Source organism: Panthera leo, chromosome C2 (genome assembly GCF_018350215.1).
Source record: "Panthera leo isolate Ple1 chromosome C2, P.leo_Ple1_pat1.1, whole genome shotgun sequence".
Taxonomy (NCBI): domain Eukaryota; kingdom Metazoa; phylum Chordata; class Mammalia; order Carnivora; family Felidae; genus Panthera; species Panthera leo.
In genome coordinates, this window is record NC_056687.1 from 84,067,968 (window position 1) to 84,091,185 (window position 23,218).

The 23,218-nt window shown below is 34.9% G+C and overlaps 1 protein-coding gene across 4 annotated transcripts in view; it reads left to right on the forward strand.

Moving 5' to 3' along the window:
- The window catches only part of DCUN1D1 (defective in cullin neddylation 1 domain containing 1), a 31,828-nt gene extending 28,679 nt beyond the window's left edge, over nt 1-3,149 (forward strand). For all 4 annotated transcript variants that reach the window (XM_042954852.1, XM_042954854.1, XM_042954855.1 and 1 more), the window contains exons 5-7: nt 1,097-1,179; nt 1,421-1,517; nt 2,821-3,149. In XM_042954852.1, coding sequence (XP_042810786.1) covers nt 1,097-1,179; nt 1,421-1,517; nt 2,821-2,900 — 260 coding nt within the window. In that variant the 3' untranslated portion in view covers nt 2,901-3,149. The remainder of the gene's footprint in view (nt 1-1,096; nt 1,180-1,420; nt 1,518-2,820) is intronic.
- Nucleotides 3,150-23,218: the final 20,069 nt, after the last annotated feature.

A 23,218-nucleotide genomic window follows, 5' to 3' on the forward strand; every position in this document is an offset into this window, starting at 1 on the left:
GTTTCTGAATGCCTACTGTGTGTTTCAGTCTACTAGTTTGGGGATATTTTGTCCCTATCCTTGAAGAAGTGAAGGTCCAGTGAAGAAGGGGAATTTTTTGCTTTATGGTCTGTATATTGTTTTTTGAGGTAAAATGTGAACCTCTTTGGAGTCTTTACTAGTCTCATGGTTCTTCGATTATCAGGAGTGTTTTAGAGATCATTATCTAAAAGGACTTTTACTTGGGATATGATTTTTTCTGACCCAGAGATGTAAATTTACTCATAAAAAGCTTGATACTTTATCTTAATTGGTGTAATTCCTTGAAAGTGATCATAGGTCTTTCTGTCATGACAGGTATGGTACTTTCATGTGGCAGTATGGTTTCACTCTGTTCCACATGCAGTTAAATAGCCATTTATATCATCTTCATCAAACTTTTAAAAAAGCAAATCTTAGTTGATTAATTTTTAAATCAATATTCTTAATGGTCTCTGAAGTCCAGGATCAATCATTGTAGATAGCAGTCCTTTGCATTACAGCCTGAAGGTGTACATCAGTGGTTCTCAACTGGGAGCAGTTTTGCACCCCAGGGTAGCTTTGGCAGTGTCTGGAGACAGTTTTGGTTGTCACCACTGGGAGTAGGGTGGAGCTTTGGGTAGAGGCCAGGGATGCTGCTAATGTCATATAGGACAGTCCCCCACATCAAAAAATTATTTGGTCCCAAATGTCAAAAATGCTGAGGTTGAGAAACATTGATGTACGTTAACATTTTAATACTTACAGTCTAGTTAAGTATGCTTCTCTACATTATCTAATTTAAACTTCAGAAGCCCCCCCCCCCCCCCCCCCCCATGAGGTAAGTTGCATTCTTTTTGCCCTGAAGGGTTGTTCATTGGTGAGGGAGACAGGATACAAACCTTAATCTTACCTCTGTATGAAAATTTGAAAACCTAAGTATTTAGGAAAAAAACTATTTATTCATTCATTCATTCATTTTATTTATTTATTTATTATTTATTTATTTATTTGGCTATCTTTGGTCTTACCTGTTTTTTTTTTGCAGGGATAAATATTCATGGAATTAGAAATACATAATTTATTTTTAATATTACAGATCTAGAAATGGCCATTGCCTACTGGAATTTAGTGCTTAATGGAAGATTTAAATTCTTAGACTTATGGAATAAATTTTTGTTGGTAAGTTCATGTTTTCTGCAGCTCATCTTTTCTCTGCATTTTTACTCTGAAGATAATTAATATTATTTATTTGTTTTTAATATTTATTTATTTTTGAGAGAGAGACAGAGTATGAGCGGGGGTGGGGCAGAGAGAGGGAGACACAGAATCCGAAGTAGGTTCCAATTTAGCATTGTTTAGACTGATGTTTTGAAACTTTTTGGTGATTTGGATGTTATTTGCTTATTTTTTTAAAAAATAGGAACATCATAAACGATCAATACCAAAAGATACTTGGAATCTTCTTTTAGACTTCAGTACAATGATTGCAGATGACATGTCTAATTATGATGAAGAAGGTAATGAAAGTTTTTCCTTAATTTTTTTTTTTATTTCTTTTATCACACACTCTTGACCTTCTTGTCTACATCTGTTTTTCTTAGAGTTGGGATTTCTGTCTTCTGATTTTTTGTGCTCTTATGAACATATAAAATGTCTTTGTCCTCTTTACCAATCTCTGTTCTATTTCTTTAAATACCAACTCAGTACTCCTGTCTTCCAGAAAGGCGGAGTTGTTTTCATGCATGTTTTAGATTTTCAGTTTACTCATTACTCTTCTTACTGTCCTTTCTATTTTTGTGTTGTTTATTATCTGTCTTGTCTTTGAATTTGATTGTAAACTCAAGTTTAGTTACTTTGTCTAATTTGCAATGCACTTCAGCTGTCTACCATAGTACTATTGACATTCAGTAAATGTGATATTTGAATCCTACCAATTGAATGCTTTTCTGATATTTTGTCTTGTGTATAAAAGATGGTGTTACCATCTACTACAAGTGATGTGCTTTTGTCTTTTGAGAGGTGGCAGTGATCTGATTTCTTCACATATACTTATGTAGCCTCCTTTGAGAATTAGCAGGATGTGTTTTTGAGACTGTTGAATAGAGGTAGTCTTTGAGAAATCTCCAATGACCTTGGCCTCCTTAAAAGTGTCCTGGAACTATGTAATCTAACCAGAGATAATATTATTTTTTCTCTTTGTTTTCATTATGATGTCTAGTCTTTACTAATAAGTGAGAAATGTCTAATCTGATGATAATTGTGCTTTCTGTTAGGCCTTACACAAAACTGGAGAACTTTCTGATTTGGAGGTTGGCGTGTGGATGTGTAGAGGCATGCATATCTGCAATTTAAAATCTCTTAGCAATTTGTTGTCCTGAAATAGGATAGAGTTTGAGACTTGCTGTTAATTTCCCTTGTAAGTTTGCCACAAAATGCCTGGAAACTTTTTTCTTCCTACCTAACTATGCTCTTAGTGCTGGCAGCATGCCATTATAGCATGGCCATTTCTTAGGCTGCCAGTTTGGGGGCCTTCAGAAAACCATATTATTCATTGATTACTAGGAGAGTTATCATTTATTTTTCAGGGGCTAATCAAGCATTGGAATAATAGAGCAGAGAGAATACAAGAACTATGTTAGGTAGGAACTCTAAAAAGCTAGAATTTTGGGAGTGTTCTCAGTGGGAATATTTGTCATTTTTAATGACACGCTTTAACTGTTATAGGGAAGGCATTTTAAAAGTAAAGGATTCTCTTAAAATGTTAGCCCTATTTCTGCTTTTCTTTCTTTCCCTTTCCCATACTTTTTTTTCTTTTTCCAGGAGCATGGCCTGTTCTTATTGATGACTTTGTGGAATTTGCACGCCCTCAAATTGCTGGGACAAAAAGTACAACAGTGTAGCACTAAAGGAACCTTCTAGAATGTACATAGTCTGTACAATAAATACAACGGAAAATTGCACAGTCAATTTCTGCTGGCTGGACTGAACTGAAGATCAATCCTCACAATTCAGACTGAGGGTTGTGTCAAAACTTTAAGGATACATCTTGGACCATATCGTATTTCATTCTTCTAATGGTGGTTTGGGCTTGTCTTCTAGTCTGGGCCGCTCTAAACATTTATAATTCCAACATTGTGGATTTCATCTTATATCTGTGGACCATCCTAGTTTATTCTCCCATAAGTCTTAGGAGCTTTATGGTGATTATTTTGAGGTTTCCATTCTTGCATAAAGCACAATGCTGTCTTCATCAGAAAACAGTTTGGCATAAGAATTAAACATATGAACATCACAAACAATTTATAAAAACTTCTTAAATATATGCTTTGGGCTAGTTGCAAAGACTATGCTGATAGCACTTCCAATGAGAGTGATATATTTAAGTGTACCGGATCTGGAATGGTGTTTTGGTTTGGGGGGATTTTTTTTTTCCCGGGCAAATCACATGTATTGTTGATGTGAGTAGAGTAACTGATGTCAAAATAACCAATGTGAAAAATTTTTAGGATAACTTGGTGTGCCTACCTGAAAAATTTATTGTGTTTCAGACCCTCGATTTCAAAAGGTTCCACAGAACTAGTCTGCACTTACCTTACCCATGTTTATATATAGTTGTCTTAACAGGGAGCTTTTATTTAGAAAATGTCTGCATAATGTTAGATTCTACTCCTGTCTACATTATGCACTACATAATTGGATTTCATTATGATTTTGAAATGCTTATATGCCTGTCGAATAAGTTAAACTATTTAATTTGTTTTGAATGTTTTAGAGTGCTACACAATACAATATTCTAAATTTAGGCATGAGGGTTTTATTTTTTGTTTTGTTTTTTGGTTTTTTTGTCAGCGCACTATGGAACACAAATGAAATTCTCTTAATTTATAAGAAGATAGTAGGAATTAAATTTTGAAAATGGTTGTGATGAGCCATGAAGTTCAATCCTTATAGGTACTGCTTTCAGACAAATAGTCCATTTTTGATGACTTCTTATTTTGTTGAAATTCCTTTAACTGCTGATCACTGTGGTTGCCAAATACTTCAGGAGCAAAAATTTTCAAGCAAGCATGTACTTGATGCAAAATACCAATCTGGCTTTTATTTTCATAAATTAGTTTCTTCACCTTTTTTTGTTTTATTCAAATAAGCTCAGTTTTCACGTCAAAACAGAATTCTCTCTTGTGTGTATTTTTTTCATTACAAGACCCATGAACTGCTTTCATGCTGAAGATGCTCATTTCTCTGTTCACTTCCTGACATGTGAAGGGTTTATTGCTTTCTTAAACATTTCTGTAAGGCAAGTAAAAAAATGGAAAACTTCATATGTTGGATGACTTTGGTCTCTAGCAGGAAAAGATTTTGCTTGGTATATCCAGACAACTCTATAAGGTCCAGTGTTGAAATTATCAAAGGAATGTACTTCAGAACAGCAGTACATTTTATGTAGATGTGGAAATGATTTTAAGAAACAATGACATCTTACTACTACTTTTTATTTACACAGTTCTGAAACTGACTAGAAAGCTTTCCCCATAGATATTATATTAATATTCCAATCATAACTTTAACTCAAGAATATAATTCTACCAAAAGAATATTTTGAAAATTTCTATTCAGTTTACTGGAATTGGTTATTAAAAAAAAAAAAAAAAAGAAAAAAAGAAGAATCCTGCTGCTTTCAGTATTTCCTGACTTCATGTTTGTAAATATAAAGACGAACTTCAATTATGAAAAATTTAAAAAGATATATATATATGTACTATTTTGTTTTTGTCTGGAAGATTTTGAGTTATGGTATTGTTTTCAGATTGATTAATTTGAGTATGCTGTGTTTTAAAATGAGATCCCATTAGCTTTTTTTTTTTTTTTTCCCAATAGAAAATTGTTTTCTTAAAAGTCTGATATTGGTTCATGGCTTAGTGCCTTGGGTTTACAGACTTTTCCTTTTAAATGCAAGACCTTTTTCAACAAAATAGTGTTTGTCATCATTTTGGTACTAAACATTTATAATTACTGTGTAATTATAAACAAAAACATAAAGCTTTGAATATAATTATGTAGCATAAAAGTTAAGGTTGTTCACTCTATGATGGCATCTTAGAATTAAACAATACTATTACTAGGGCTGAAAAGAGAAGACTGGTTTAATGTGGTGTGATTATTTTGAGGATAAATGCCTGGTTACAGGGAATATTTTATACTAAAACAGTGCTTATGCATATGGCCATGTATGTGTGTGCATGTGTGTGCGTTTGTGAGAGAGATTGACAAGAGTGAGAGATTGAAAGAGACCTGTTGACTCACACACACACACACACACACACACACACCCCTACCTTGAAATGCTTTAATTCATTAGTGTTTCAGTCTTCATTTTGGTAAACTCCCCAGGCAGATTCTTTGTTTTAAATTGAACCACAGGTACAGTTTCCTTTTTGCCAAATGTCAAAACAGGTACACATTTTAAAATATACTGCTTTTTAAATAGTAAAGTGTATAAAATTAGAAGTGCCCACATCTAAAAAATACTTGAGATCAAGATTATCTTTAGTGACTATCATCTGCATATCTCTGTAAGTTCAAATGTGCTTCTTACAATCCCTGTCATATTACCAACAGAGGCAATAAAAGCTTCAGTGAAATTGCCACGACTAAATCTTTTCACATATTATTTCAGTGTAATATTTTTAAAGACTAAAATATACCTTAAGACTTTTCCAGGAAGAATAATTATTCATGGAAAGAGCATTGTAATGGCAAGTTTTGGGAAGAAAAGACATGCCAAGTCTTGTTTACTACATTTTTGCTACATTTAAAAAATGTTTACAACTATACTGGGCTGCTTTATTTAATTAACAGTACTGTAGTCGTGTAATATGGCATTATAAGTGTGTGTTCATTAGACTTTTAAAAAGTTTTAATGAGAGAAAGAACTTAAAATAACATGGGATATCTTTTATATAATATCCTACTGGGGAATTCTTATTTAAGCAAGGTTATACTATTTTTTTTTTCCTCAGAAAGATTTAAGTGATGAAGTGTTCATCTATTTTTTATTTGATGATAATCAAGAAATTGAGTAGTTGTAGCTAGTTTAATGTGCACTTTGCTTAGATTTTTTAAAACCTGTTACTATTAAGACTTCGTATTGTAAACCTTCTGTAACTTTTATCTATGAATGACAGAAGAAAGTTCAACCTAATGAAAGAATTTTGGAATGAAAAAGGAAAGTGGTGCTGGGGAAATTTATTATAGTTCCCAAAGTATGCCTTTGTAAACCTGAATCAACTTTTAGCAAGAATTAATTTATGTAGTTCTAAATGTTAAGTTGTATATTTAATAGAAAATAATCATTTGGCACCTCAGCAGTTTTCTTTAAATGTTACTTTATAAAACTTTTAACAATATGATTTATATTGAATACATAGATGTTTTGATAAAATTTTATCAAATTTGATTATGTAATGATAAAATGTTTTTAAAATGTGAACTATTTAACATATATCTTAATAACTGAGGACACAATACCTGAATTGTGATTTCTACTTAATGTGATAACTAGGGTTCAAATTATGGCTCATCATTTAATTGATTATAAACAAGTATATTTCTAAACTCTTTACTTGCCTCCATTTTTACAGTCATAATAGCAATAATTTCTATTTTTATTTTATAGAAATGTGATGAAGTTACGTATCATGATACCTTTACCTTTTATTTCTGAGGGGAGAGGGGTTTTTATTTTGTAGTTAATACAATCTTGATAATTCTTAATAGTACTAATCCCCTTTTCCAGGTTTATCCTTAGTATTTGTCACCATTTTGGTTGAATATTTGCTTGATTTGTATCTGATTTCTGGAGGCAGATAGTGCTGGTTGGTTTTTGTTTTGTTTTGTTTTTAATTTATAATACAGATACAGAAATGGTTTTACCAGAGCATTCTTGCCATCTTATTTTCTTTACTGCCTGTTGGGTAATTGGCATTTCCTGCTGACCAGTTCATTTATTTAACAACTCAATGTATAGTGTTAAGTGGCTTTGGGCATTTGTCATAAATAAGGAAATTAAGATAAACAGTACACAACCTTTGTAGTAGGTAGAATTCCTAGAAAGTAATGTCTTTATTTGTGGAGTTTTAAAGACATATTATTTGGGGAATCATTTTATGGTTATCCATTTAAAAAATTGAGATTCTAAAAAATATTTTTTAATTTACTTCCAAGTTTTTCTTATATGTATTGTTTAAATATTTTCAGTTTAATTTTTTTGTATTCGTGCTATGCAGAAATGAGACTTGTAATGTAGAGCATTGGTTTTAAGCCATACCTCGAGGCTGCTGTGTTCCATGAGGTTGGGTCACAGCAGGCAGGGTGCCTCTTCCACTTTATCCATAACTTTCTACTTTATGTCCTGTAGGTTAATAGCATTTCATAGGAAATTTGGTTTGGAGAAAAATGGTTAAGAGAAGTTTTTAAAAAAAAAAAAATGTCTGGCTTATCAGAAACATTACCACTTTGGCAGATTTTTCAGTGGAATGGAAAGAGATGAGTCAAATCAAAGTTAAAGCAGGTCTGATCATAGAAGACAGCACTGCTTTGAAAGAAGAACCCATCAAATTAAGCTTAAAGCAAGGAAGGAGGAATTTTGAACCAAAATAGTGAAAGCAAAGCTTGATTTGTTTGAAAAACTTCATTGTTTGAAACAGTGAAGAGGCAGTATGTGTAAGTGGCTTAATGATGAAACAAAAGAAAACAAGGATAATATATTTAGAATGTATACACGTAGAAAGCATGTTCAATATAAATATTAAAATTTTCCTTCAAATTATGAAATACTGTAAGAAAACTTTGTATTTAATAGAACACTGGGCAATAGCAAGATTTTTACAAAAGGGAATAGTGTAGGACGTAAGTTTAGGGGGAAAAATGGCTAAGAGAAAATGGTAATGTAGGCTGTAGACAACGATTTTATCTTATAGTTAACATGACACATAGCTACAAGAGAAACACTCGATCAGTAAGGTTTAGAGATGTATGTATGTACTTGGAATCCTTTAAAAATAGCATGTTGAGGCTTCAAGCAAATGCTAAAAATGTTCTTAATCCTGGTAATATATCAGAACTCATTGTATTGAAATTATATGAAATGAATTAGGCTGTCAGCCAGAGCTTTAAAATAGTCACTTCTAAGACTGGTGTAATGGTACTTAAAAAAATAGCTTTATTGAGCTATAATTTACACATGATAAAATTCACCCATTGTAAATACACAATTCCGTGGATTCAGTAAATTTATACAGTTGTGCAACCGTTATCACAGTACAGTTTTAGAACATTTCCATTAGCCCATAAAAGTTCCCCGCATTGTCCTTTGCAATTGATTCCCTCTCCTGTCCCAGCCCTCGGTAGCCACTTAGCATCTGTTTCATAAATTTTCCTCATCTGCAGATTACACATAAGTAGAATCATACAACTTGGAAGTCTTGTATCCAGCCTGTTGGCATGTTTTTTTTAGGTTCATTCATGTTGTAGACTGTGCCTGTACTTCCTTTAATTGCTACATAATATTTCATTGTATGGCTGTACTAATTTTGTTTATTCACCGGTTGATGGACGTTTGGATTGTTCATATTTTTTGGTTATTATGAATAATGCCATGAACATTCACCTATACATCTTTGTGTGGACATATGTTTTCATTTCTCAGGTAGATTTCTAGGAGTGTAATTATTGGTTTGGTTGGAAAATTTTTGTTTACTTTTCTAAAAAATTGCCAAACTCTTTTCCAGAGTGGCTGTACTGTTTAAAAATATTCCTACCACAATGCATAAGGGTTGCAATTTCTTCACATCCTTGTAAATACTTGTCTTTTTTTTTTTTTTAAATTATTATAGTCATTCTGGTGGGTATGTATTTTAACTGTGTAAATTATACCTAGCATCCTAACTCGTGTCCATTGATTGGGTATGCAATTTGGGTGAGTATAAGGTGGCCTAAGGGATCGCTGTAAAATTACTTACTATAGACATGTACTTAGCTGAAGATAGTATTTTCTGCAGCCACAGAGGAAAGTTATAAGCTTCCGGTGGGAGTTCTGGTCCCTCAGAACTCTGCTGAGGAGATGAAATGCATAGGTGAGTAGTGCTGATGGCTGGTGTTTGGTGCTGTTGTGCATATCATAGTTGATGAAGCTACCTAGTTAGCCTGTGACTTGGTGGTAATTAAAACATTGTAGAAACATTCTGCACAGATGTGTTACAGTCCTTTGAAGTTTCCCAGAGCTCTTTCGCTTTGAGATAACTGGGAATTTCTGAAATTTGTAACAATTTAGTCACCGCCAGCTACTTGTGCTCTTCTACATAATGGGCATTAGAGTAGTGTTTTTTCTTTTTTTTTAACAGAAAATTTCAGACCTACACGAAAGTAGAATAATTAACCTACTTCAGCATGATCAATTTATGGCCTATCTTGGTTTATCTGTATATCACCCATCCTTTGCAACGCTGACCTATTCTGAAGCAAGTCCCACTTAGCAAATAATCCTGTTTGTATCTCAGTATTTATGTGTAAAAGGTAAGGACACTTAAATATAACCACTATACCATTACCCCACTTAACAAGTTCTTAGTAATTATCCAGTCAGTAGTTTAAATTGTCTCAATTTTTTTTTCCAGTTCAAGTCAGAATTCAAATAAGGTCCATACATTGCATTTATCTCTAAATCTTTTCAGCTGTGGATCCCCATATACATGCCCATATATAGTATTCCCCCCTTGGCTTGGAAAACATTTATTTGAAAAAGCAGTGGTTGCTTTAAATTTGTAAATATTCATGCAATTTATATTTAAGGTGACATTTGGTGTGCTTAAAGAATGTATTTTACCTTGAAAATATTTTGGGAGTTAATGAAGTGTGGTATAAAAAGTATAATATGTTTCCTTAATTTAAAAAATATAATGGGACTTGTATTCAGAATATATAAAGAACTCTTACAATTTAACAATAAAAAGACAGCCCATCTTACAAATGAGTGAAGAATTTGAATAGACATTTCTCCTAAAAAGATACACAAATGGCCACTATGCACATGAAAAGATGTTCAACATCATTAGTCATTAGGGAAATGCAAATCAAAACCACAATGACCTATCACTTCATAGCCACTAGTATTGTTTTCATCAAAAAGACAATAGCAAGCGTTGATGAAGATGTGAACAAATTGGAACCTTGTACATTGGTGGGAATATAAAGCAGTGCAGCCAGTTTGGAACACAGTTTGGCTGTTACTCAATAAATGAAACCTAGGTTAGCATATGACCCAGCAGTTCCACTCCTAAGAAGGTAAGAGAATTGAAAATATGTATTCACTCTCCAGCCCCTGGAAAACACCCTTTTACTTTGTGAATTTGACTATTTTAGATTCTTCATATAAGAATAACACAGTAATTATCTTTCTGTGATTGGCTTTTTTTCACTTAATGTCCTCAAGTGTCATCTGCGTTACAGCATGTGACAGAAATTCCTTCCTTTTTAAGACTGAACAATATTTCATTGTAGATATATACAACATTTTTGTCAGTGGACATTTGGCTATTGTGAATAGTGCTGCTATGAACCTACATGTGCACATATCTACTTTTAATTCTTTAGGATATATACACAGAAGTGGGATTGCTGGATCATATGGTAGTTTTATTTTTAAATTTTTGAGGACCCCCGCCATACTGTTTTCCATAGCAATTCTACCATTTTACATTCCTACCAACAATGCACAAGAGTTCCAATTTCTCCACATCCTCACCAACACTTTTTTTCTTATATGTTAGCTATTCTAATGGTGTGAGGTGATATCTGTGGTTGTGGTTTGCATTTCTCTGATTAGTGATGTGGAGCATCTTTTCATAATACTACTTGGCCATTTGTATATCTTTGGATAAATGTCTATTCAAGTTCTTTGCCCATTTTTGAATTGAGTTATTGGATTTTTTTGTTGTTGAAGGAGTTCTTTTGATATTCAAGGTATTAACCATCTGGTTTAACATGTTAAGTCCAATGTTCCCTTACTGATACCCTGTCTGAGTTATCTGCCCGTTGGTGAAAGTGGGGTATTAAAGTTCCCTACTATTGTACTGCTGTCCATTTCTCCCTCTGTCTTTGCTTTTTTTGTTTTGTTTTGTTTTTTCCATGTGGAATCTTTGGATTTTCTACATAAAAGATTATTCTTTGCAAACCAATCATTTTACTTCTTCCTTTTCAATTTAGTTGCCTTTTTTTCTCATATTTTTGCCTACTTGCTCTGCTAGGACTTCCAATGGCATACCGAATAGAAGTGGCAAGAGTGGGCATCTTTGTTTTGTTCCTTTTCTTAGAGGAAAAGTTTTACATCTTTCAGCATTGAATATAATAGTAGTTGTGGGCTTTTCATGTATGGCCTTTATTATGTTGAGATAGTTTCCTTCTATTTTTAGTTTGTTTTAAGTCAGGAAAGGGTGTTGAGTCTTGTCAACTGCTTTTCTGCATCAATTAGCTAGATAATGTGGCTTTGTCCTTCAATTAATGTGGTTTATCAGAATGATTGAATTTCATATATTGAACTGTCCTTGCATTGTGGGAATAACTCCCACTTTGGTGTGGTGTAGAATTCCTTAATGTGCTGGTGAATTTGGTTTGCTAGTATTTTGTTGAGAACTTTTGTATCAGTGTTCTTCAGGAATGTTGGTCTGTAGTTTTCTTGTAGTGTTTCCTTGTCTGGCTAATTTAGTATCAGCATTGCTGGCCTCACAGAATAAGTTTAGAAGCATTCCCTTTTCTTCCATCTTTGGGAAGAGTTTGAGGAGGATTAGTATTTGAATGTTTGCTAGAATTCTCCAGTGAAGCCATCTGGTCTTGGACTTTTCCTTGTTAGGAAGTTTTTTTTTTTTTTATTACAGATTCAATTTTCTAACTAGTTATTGGTCTGCTCAGTTTTTCTATTTCTATAGTATTTAATTTGAGTAGGTTGTATGCCCATTTTTATATTGAGTTACTTTTTATATTGTTAACCTGTGTTTTCTATATATTCTAAATACTAGATCTTTACCAGATATATGATCTACAAATATTTTCTATTCTGTGGATTGTCTTTTCACATTCTTGATAGTTTCTTGTGACACAAAAGTTTAATTTTAATAAAGTCCAATTCATTTTTTTTCTTTTGCTTATACTTTAGATATCAAATCTAAGAAACCATTGCCTAATCTGATGTCAGAAAATTTACACTTAATGTTTTCTTATAAGAGTTTTATGGTTTGAGCTCTTACCTTTGTTCCTTTGACCTATTTTGAGTTAATTTTTATATATTGCATGAAGTAGGAGGCAAATTAATTCTTTTGCCCATGAATATCCAACTGTCCCCTTACCATTTGTTGAAAAGACTATTCTTTCCTCCATTGAATGGTCTTGGCACTTTTGTTGAAAACCAATTGCCCATAAATATATGGGTGTATTTCTGGATTCTTAATTCCCATCAGTCTATATGTCCTTCCTTATGCCAGAATCACATAGTCTTGATTGCTGTAACTTTGTTAGTTAAGTTTTAAAATCAGGAAATGTAACTCCTCTGACTTGTTTTTCAAAAAAATTTTGGCTATTTGGTGTCCCTCACATTTCCATACAAATATTAGCATCAGCTTGTCAATTTCTGCAAGAAAATGCCGCTGGGATTTTGACGGTTGTATAGAATTTGTAGATCAGTTTTGGAATATTTACAAGTTTTGCATCACTATTTTATGTGTCCATATGATATATTGACTGCCTTTAAGTTTTCATCATGGATTGCCTAAGTGCTTGCTGTGGCTTCCTATATACCTTTAGTCTACTTTTCTTCCAACCACTTTTTCTTGCTGTTACCTGGATGTCTTATCTAAAAGGCTTAATTAAGATCCTTTAGTGACTCCTCAGAGCTCTCAGAATTAATTCACTCATTCAAATGTCTCTAATCCCTTAACGTGTCAGATATTATCCCAGGAATATAGCAGTGAACAAAAAAATAAGTGCTCTCATGGAGCTCAAGTGTGGGGAGATGTAATAAGTAAAATATATATTGTGATATATAATGAGAAGTGCCAGGGAGAGGGGAAAAGCAGGGAAGGGGACAGGAGAATGTGCAATTTTAAAAAGGGTAATCAAGGAGGGCTTCGTTGAGATAGCTGAGTACCTAAAGAAATGAATAGGCTGAGCATACATCTGATGAAAGCTTGCAGACATAGCAAATAGCAACCATAAAGGCTCTGAGTTGGCAGCATGTTTGAGGAACATCAAGGAGGCTAGCAGGCTGGAGATGAGGGAGTGAGGAGAGTAATAGGAAGTGAGATCAAGGGTAACAGGTAGTAGGGTGCCTGGCTGGCTCAGTCAGTATAGCATGCAACCCTTGATCTCAGGGTTGTAAGTTTGAGTCCCATGTTGGGTGTAGAGATTACTTAAATAAAATCTTAACAGCAAATTGTGTGTGGCCTTATGGGCCATTGTTACTGCTCTGGCTTTTATAGTGAGGTGGGAAGTCATTGGAGAGTTTGAGCAGAGGAATATCAGTTCTGTACCTGAGATTTAACAAAAGTGCCTTACCTGATAGGTTGGGGAAAGACTGTGTGTGTATGTGTGTGTGGGAGGGATAAGGTGAAAGCAGGAGACGAGTTGTAGTAGCCAGCCTCTAAAACATCCCCAATGATCCCTGCCTCATGAGATTCACACCCATGTGTAATCCCTTCCATTTGACTGTGGGCTGGACCTAGTGACTTGCTTCTACTGAATAGAGTATGGCAAAGTGATGGGATATCATTTCTGAGATTGTTATAGTCTCTATTTTGCACGTTCTTTCTTGCTGTCTCACTTGCTCGCTGTTGGAAGCTGGCTGCCATTTTGTGACGTGCCTTTAAAAGAGGCCCACGTGACAAGAAACTGAAGGTGACCTCAGGCCAGTGAGGACCTGAGGCTCTTGGTCCAACAACCCATAGAGAGCTAAATATTGCCAACAACCACATCAATTAGCTTGGAAGCTGATCCTCTCTCAGAGGAGCCTTCAGATGCGACTACAGTTCTAACAGCTTGACTGTGGCCTTGTGAGGTACCCACATTGAATCTGCATTCAGATTCTGGATCCCCCAAAACTGTGGGGTAAAGCTTGTTATTTTAAGATGCTGAAGTTTGGTGATAATTAGTTACAGCAATAGATCATTTATAAGAAGTCAACTAAGAAATTAATGCAGTTATCCTGATGAGAGACGATGGTAACTCAGGCCAGGGTGGAAACAGTGGAGCTGACAAAAAGATATATTTTAAAGGTGGATCTAACTGGATTTTCTGAGGAACTAGGTATAAATGAAGGGAGGAGTGATGTCATAGAGGAGGAGGGGTTGTCCTAGCGAAGCAAGAAAGAGCTCAAAGATTATTCCAAGGTTTTTGGCCTGAGAAATTGGATGGGTGGAATTGCTATTAATAAAGATTTAGAAGATATGGGAGCAACAGGTTTTGTAGAAAAAGATTAGGAGCTCAGTTCAGGGTACATGTTTATGATGCCTATATGAGCCAATGAAATTCTGAGTAGGTAGATGAGATCACCAAAAATGAATGTGGACAGAAAAGAGAAGTTCAAAGACTGAGCCCTGAGACACTCTAATGTTAAGAGATCAGGTTAGTGGGGGAGGAAATAGCACAGAAAACAGATGAGCGACCAGTGAGGTAGGAGGAAAAACAGCTAAGTGTGGTAGGAGCCAAGTGGAGAGATTATTCTGAGGAGGAGGGAGTGATAAACTGTCAAAGGCTGCAGATAGCTCAAGAAAAACAAGAATTACAAATTGAATATTGGGTTTAGCAATATGAAAGTCATTGTTGACCTTGATGAACAGCTTCGCTGGAGTAATGGAAAGAGAATGCTTGATTGAAGTGGGTTCAAGAGAGAATTGGAGAAGAGGAGTTGGGATAGTGAGGACAGGCAACTCTCAAGTAGTTTTGCAGCAAAGAGGAGCAAAGAAACAATGTAGTAGCTGGAAGGGGAAGAGTAGATTTTGTAAAGATCGGAGAAATTACAAAATGGTTGTATGAGAAAGATGCAGTAGGCAGAAAGATGGATGCTATAGGAGAGGAATTTGCTGGTGAGTTGTCCCTGAGTAAACAAAGTTCTTACCATTTAACTTAGTTAAACCAGCACCCTCTGCATACTACTCTCTGCCTGCATCCCAGTTCATGTGCACCCTTTGTGTAGTTGGGTTTTTGCACGTTGAAGGCTTTTCATGTATTTTCCTTAGTGTGCATTTTCCACTTTCTGTACCCTTTACTTTAAATGATTCCTAGTAGTTTTAAAAATAACAACAGAACAGCTTGAGTGTCATCAGCCTGGAAGGCTTTCTCTGATGCCTCAATCTGATTTAGATGGTTTTCCTCTGTGCTCCTGTACCCTTTCCTTCTATTTATTCTTTTTATAGCACTTACTACAGTACATGGATACTACTTGTCTATCTCCAATTAGACCATAAGAACAATATTGATAACAAGGACTGTGGCTTATTTGACTCTGAATCCTTGGCACTTAAGCGTTTCACACATAGTGAATATACACTAAATCTTTGAAAGAAGAAATTTAAGAATCCTCTAAGTTTCTTTAGTTCTTGTGGTCGGTAAAAGCTCTAACATGCAAGATTGTTGACTTAGATTTGAAAATTATATTGATTAATCAATTAAGAAGAACATATATAGTTCTGATTGTTTGTGGATTCTGTACTTGTGAATTTGCCTACTCACTAAACTCTATTTGTAATCCCCACATCCATACTTGCAATACCTAGGCAGTCATTTTATGGCCATGTACAGAGTGGCAAAAATTTGAGTTGCCTGTCATGCACATTCCTACTTGAGGTCAAACAAGGCGATGCTCTGCTTTCATGTTTTAGCTCTCATACCTTATACAAATGTCCTTTTCTTGATATATATGGTGCCACGGTTTTCATATTTTATGCTTTTGGGGGGGGGGGTAGTGATTTTGCTGTTAAAAATGGCCACAAGTGTAGTGCTGAAGTGCTGTCTTGTATTCTAAGTGCAAGAGGCCGTGATGTGCCTTATGGAGACAATGCATGCATTAGCTAACTTCATTCAGGCATGAGTTATAAATTCTGTTGGTTGTGAGTTCAATGTTAATGAATCAATGATACATATTAAAAATAAAAATTGAGGCACTTGGCTGGCTCAGTTGGTAAAGCATGCAACTCTTGATCTCGGGATCATGAGTTCAAATGGGTGTAGAGCTTACATTAAACACACACACACACACACACTATATATATATACATATGTGTATGTATATATATATATGTATATATATACTTTGTATATATACATACACTTTATATATATGGTGAATAGATATAGATGTACATATATATAATGTTAAAGTGTCTTTAAAGAGAAACACACAAAAAGCAAGGTTATATATTGATTGGTTGATGAAAATGTAACCAGAGGCTTATAGGAACATAACCCTGATTTATCTAGGAACAATGGTTCAGTATTTGCAGCACCTTTATAACTATGAATGAGAATTTACTGCACTTTGGCCTCATTCTGAAGTTGCTGGTGAGATTCTTCCCACTGCTTTCTACAGATGGGAAGTAGGTGAATTTAGTCATTTGTAAAGTAAGCCTAATCAAAATGACTTTTTTTCATAACTTCCTATAATGAAAATCTGGTCTGAAGCTACCCCACTTGGTCTGAGGGGAAAAGGCAGTACAGTAATTCCAAGGAGATCTATCATCCTGGAGATATGTTGGGTAGCCATGAAGTTCTCTTTCTACAGGTGGGTCAGACATTAGTGCCTAAGATGTTCCCAAGACTGTACAGTTGCACATAAGTTGTGGTTACCTTTGGCTTCCCAGACCCTAGAAATCTGGAGTCATTTTTGATAAATGAATTGGTAATTATTTTCTCATAAAAAGAGAATTAGTGTTGTTGCTGAGATTTTGAAAAACATTCCAAGTGTTAAAAATGTAGCTTTTTTGTTGTTGTTGTTGAAATAGCCCTCCTCTTTTGGGTTTTGCCTTCATTTTTTGAGCACTCACTAAGCTTTATATTGTGCCATGCACTTTATTGACACTTTACTGTCCAATCTTCACAACACTATGAAATGCAAGTATTAATTCCAAGGCCATAAACATTGTTACAGTTTTTCAGTTTGTAGAACCTGGTTTCTATATTTACAATCAACCCTTGAATGAGAAGTCTTAAAAATATTGAAAGAACTAGAACTCTACTGCAGAATAGCTAATTCATATTGCATTTTATGTGTAATTATTAAATCCTCAGTACTTTTAAAGCAAGATTATTGGAAAAGAATGGATGGATTTTACTTCTTATCATTAAGACTTTTTATGAATTCAACACAGTGAGAACACACTGCTTTTGATATGTAGAATAGAGACATCACAGGATGCTTTCAACTATGTCCCATAAACAGCTTTAGAGGTGGTTCTATGAATAGCCAGTTTTTTAATGTGTACATCTCAATATTAGTTTAGAGAGGTGGCAATGTTGAAACTGAAGATGTGATTGTATTTCCACGGTTACATTCTGGTAAGTATCAGAAAAACAGATAGAGCCTTGATTCCACTACTGATCATTGTAAACTTGAGGGTAAGTGTGTTTCAATTCAATCTGTTTTTACATCTGTCAAATGAGGGTTCCTTCTATATTAACAATCTCTGATTCCATAATGCCTTCATGTGAAACATAGGCAACAAACTATCTCCAATCTGTTGGATCATTCTCTGGTGGAAGAGATGTTATTGAGTAACCTGAAGTGTTAAATAAAACTTAGCTCCACATACACTGTGGCAAAGTCCATCAAAATCTGTTCTTCCTACTTCCATAGTTCCTTGTAGTTGGCTCATGGTTACCTGTCTGGGGACATTGCTTGGTGTAGATACATAACTAATTTCTTACCAATAGAATAATCAGAGATGATGTGTCTTAGTTCTGGATTAGTGCCTTAACATCATTATTTTTCCACATTTTCTCTTCCTGTCAATTAGAACCCATGTCAACTCAACTTCAGCCATGCAGGTGGTGATAATATCCCAGAATGGCAGATCAACAGGATGAAAAATGTGGATCCCTGAATGACTTCATGGAACAGGACTAGCTGCTGACTGGAAGTCTCCACAGATTGTAATCACAGAATGTTATACCTCTTCTCTTTAAGCCTCTTTATTGTTGTTGGGTGGCCGCTCCAGTGGCCTTATATAACCACTGTCTGCACTGAGTGTGAAAGACATTTTCCTAAAGGAAAAACAATTTTGAATTGGATACTCATATGCTTATTTCTAGATTTATTAACAAATCCGTAATTTGCTTACAGACACGAGGAAAAGAATGCTTAGTTCACTGGCTCAGATTCGGTGTATTTGAATTTTTTAGCTTATTTTTAATGTAACCGCTTAGTCCTACTTCTAGAGATTCTGAATTGTTCAGCAGAGCTGGAGCTCCAAAAGAAAAAGAGCCAGCCACATGAAGACCTAGCAAAGAAGAACATTCCATGCAGAGAGAACAGGACTGCAAAATCCTTGAGGGATGAATGGATTTGGTAAGTTTGAGGAACAGAAGGGAAGGCAGTAATGTGGCAGCTCATTAGGTAAGAGAGAGTGACGTAAGATGAGAACAGAGGGGCAGGCAGGATACACATCACATATTATGATTTTGTGAGCCAGCACAAGGAGTCTGAATTTCAAACTCCATCGGGATGTCTTCTGAGATTTTAAAATAAGGAAGGGAAGCATTTGAGTTTTGCTTTTAAAATATGACTCTAGGGACATCTGACTGGGTCCCCTAGAGTGTGTGACTCTTGATCTCAGGGTCATGAATTCAAGCCCTACGTTGGTCAAAGAGCCTACTTAACTAAAAGTAAAAGAGGACTCTGTTTCCTGTGTGGAGAATGGTTCCCAGGTTGATAAGAGATTAGTGTCTAGACTTGAGGTGATGATGGTTTGAACTGATGTGATAATGGTAGAAGAGAGGTGGGCAGATTAGGGATATATTTTGAAGGTGGGATCAGAGAATTTAATGATAGATGACTGACTATGTCAGGGGAGAGAAGGAAAGACATTCTCAAGTGGTTGTTTTTGTTGTTGTTTGTTTATTTTGAGAGCGAGAACACTCGCAGGTGAGGGACAGAGAGAGAGGGAGAGAGAGAATCCCCAGCAGGCTCCATGCTGTCAGCACAGAGCCTGAAGTGGGGCTTAAACTCATGAACCATAAGATCATGACCTGAACTGAAATCAAGAGTTGGATGCTTAACCAACTGAGTCACCCAGGTGCCCCAGGAAAAAAATTTTTAATTGGAACAGTTGTGTGGATGATGCTGTCATTAACTGTAATGGGAGAAAACTGGATTAGAAATGGGGAAAAAATCAAGAATTCTGTTAGGGTTAGACATGAAATTTCTTATTCTCTCAAAACAAGGCAAAATAAGTAATGCCTCAAAGTATAGCCAGATCTTTTTCATGTTTCTCGTCTGGATTCTGTGAGCAATTTTGGGCAGGACAATTCTGTACTGGATCTGTACATTTTACCCCAGGAAGTGAATTATCAGTAGATTCCTTCCTCCCCAGTGTGACAATCAAAAATGCACACATTTTACTTTATTTTTTTAAAGCAAGCTCTGTGCCCATCATGGGGCTTGAACTTGCAACACTGAGATAGAGAATCGCATGCTCTACCTACTGAGCTGGCCAGGCACCCCACAAGATGCACACATATTTTTTTTTCCTTTTTTTAAAAATATAATTTATTGTCAAATTGGCTTCCATAAAACACCCAGTGCTCATCCCAACAGGTGCCCTCCTCAATGCGCATCACCCACTTTCCCTTCTCCCTTACCCCCTATCAACGCTCAGTTCTCAGTATTTAAGAGTCTCTTATGGTTTGCCTCCTTCCCTCTCTGTAACTTTTTTTCCCCCCTTCCCTTCTCCCATGGTCTTCTGTTAAGTTTTTCAAGATCCACATATGATATGATATCTGTCTTTCTCTGACTGACTTATTTCACTTAGCATAATACCCTCCAGTTTCATCTATGTTACTGCAAATGGCAGGATTTCATTCTTTCTCATTGCCAAGTAGTATTCTATTGTATATATAAACCACATCTTCTTTATCTATTCGTCAGTTGATGGACATTTAGGCTCTTTCCATAATTTGGCTATTGTTGAAAGTGCTGCTATAAACATTGGGGTACAAGTGCCCCTATGCATCAGCACTCCTGTATCCCTTGGGTAAATTCCTAGCAGCTCTATTGCTTGGTCATAGGGTAGTTCTATTTTTAATTTTTTGAGGAACCTCCACACTGTTTTCCAGAGCAGCTGCACCAGTTTGCATTCCTACCAACAGTGCAAGAGGGTTCCTGTTTCTCCACATCCTCGCCAGCATCTACAGTCTCCTGATTTGTTAATTTTAGCCACTCTGACTGGCATGAGGTGGTATCTCAGTGTGGCTTAGATTTGTATTTCCTTGTTGATGAGTGATGTTGGGCATCGTTTCATGTGTCTGTTGGCCATCTAGATGTCCTCTTTGGAAAAGTGTCTATTCATGTCTTCTGCCCATTTCTTTACTGGATTATTTATTTTTTGGGTGTGGAATTTGGTGAGTTTTTTATAGATTTTAGATACTGGCCCTTTATCTGATATGTCATTTGCATATATCTTTTCCCATTCCATCAGTTGCCTTTTAGTTTTGTTGATTGTTTCCTTTGCACACATATCTTAAAATGCATTTGGCAGGGTAGTTCTATTCCAGGTTGTACCTTTTGTGTACCTTTGTTAGTGCAAGTGGTCTTTATATTCCTATGTGTGTGTTTTCTCAAGCAATGAACACTAAAAGTACAACTTATACCATAAGTTCTGTAAATTTTTTTTGCATAAAAGTTCTTATAAAAGATTTTGCATTATGCATATGGGCACTTTGTCCAAGCCAATTCATTCTATTATTCTCATTGTTAATTATCTGTCTTATACCACCACTGTGAGTCCACAATTACAAGACATCTAAAATATTAGAAAAGGTACCATATAAAAATCACAATCTAGTGACATTTGCTAGTCTTTTTGCAAGTACAGATTTGGAAGGAATTAAAACTGTTAGAAATGGTAAATGTAAATAAATATAAAAAACTTCTTTAAATATTAATTTCTTAAATTGTTTAAAGAAAAAAATGGTTTTTGGGTTTATAAAAAAAAGTAAATACATAACAATAGTACAAAGGATTGGAAGAAAGGTAAATGGAATTATACTGTTGTAAAATTCTTACATTATTGATGAAGTGGTATAATTAATCAAGATAGATTGGTTCAAAGTAAGGATGATGTATATAACTCCTAGGAGTAACCTCTGAAAATAGAGGAAGAGCTAAAAAGGCAAAAGAGGAGAGTGAATGCTAAAAAATAATAAATCCAAATGAAGGTAGGAAATGTAGAGACCCAACATAGAGATGGAACAAACAGAAAATAGGAGCAATGTAGAAAGTTTAAACGCAAATATGTCAATATTTATACCGAACATCAAGGCTAAACACTAATTCAAAGAGACTGTTGGAGCAGATAAAAAGCAAGACCCAAGTAGATGCTTATATCTGAGAGTCACGCTTTAATATAAAGACACAGATGGGTTAAAAGTAAGAGGATAGTAAAAGATGAACCATGCAGGGGCTCCTGGGTGGCTCAGTTGGTTGAGCATCCAACATCGGCTCAGGTCATGATCTCACGGTTCATGAGTTTGAGCCCCATGTTGGGCTCTGTGCTGACAGCTCAGAGCCTGGAGCCTGCTTCAGATTTTGTGTCTCCCTCTCTATCTGCCTCTTCCTCTCACGCTCTCAGAAATAAAAAAAAAAAAAAAGATGAACCATGCAAAGAGTAAGCATAACAAAACTAGTGTGGCTATATTAACATCAGATAAAGTAAAAAAGGACATTTCATATTGATAAAAGGAACAATTTATCAAACCATAACAATCCTAAATGTGTATGTATTTAATAACAGAGCTTCAAAATGTATGTAGCAAAAATTGCAGAAATGGGCAAATCCACAATTACAGTTGAAGATTTTATCACTCATCATTCAGTAATTGATAGAATTGACCAAAAACAAATCACAAAAACAAACAACCAAAACAACAAAAAAACTAGTATAAATATAGAACTGAAAATCACTATTATATCAACATAATCAATGTTTATAGAACATTACATTCAACACCTGTAGAAAACATATTCTATAGCTGGTATTTTCTACACATTCTCTAGTGCACTTGGTAAGATTTTGACTGGGATTGCATTGAATGTGTAGGTCAATTTGGGAAGAACGGACATCTTGACAATATTTATTATTCTCATTCATAAACATGCAATATATATCCCATCTATTTAGTTCTTTGGTTTTGTTCATTAGAGTTTTGTAGTTTCCTCATTTAGATCTTGTACATATTTTGTTAGATTTACATCTAAATACTCCATTTGTGTTAATCTAAATGGTGTGTTTTTAATTTCAAATTCCACGTGTTCATTGCTGGTAAATAAAGTAATTGACTTTTGCATGTTAACCTTATATTTTGCAAGTTTTCTATAATCACTTATTAGTTCCAGAGGTTTTTTGATCGATTCTTTCAGATTTTCTTCATAAATAATCATGTCACCTGTGAACAAAGAGTTTTATTTCTTCCTTTTCTTAATGCATTAGCTGGAACTTCAGTGCAATGTTAAAAGGAGTGATGAGAAGGGACGGCTTTGTCTTGTACCTCATCTTAGTAGGAAAACTTTGGTTTCTCACCGTTAAGTGTGTTAGCTGTAGGTTTTTTATAGATATTCCCTTATCCAGTTGAGGAAAGTTTTTATCATGAACGGATGTTGGATTTTGTCAAATGCTTTTTCTGCATCTGTTGGTAAGATCACGTGATTTTTCTTCTTTAGCCTGATGATATGATGGATTATGTTGAAACTTAAAGGGAAAAGAAAGAAACTTATTAAGATATAACTGACATACAGCACTGTATAAGTTTAAGGTGTATAGCATAATGATTTAACTTCATTAATTGATTTTCAAATGTTGAACAAGCTTTGATATCTGGGGTAAACATTATATTTAATTTGCTATTTTTAAAACCACTTTTATAAGCATTTATTTGAATATATTTACATATAACATTGTATAAGTTT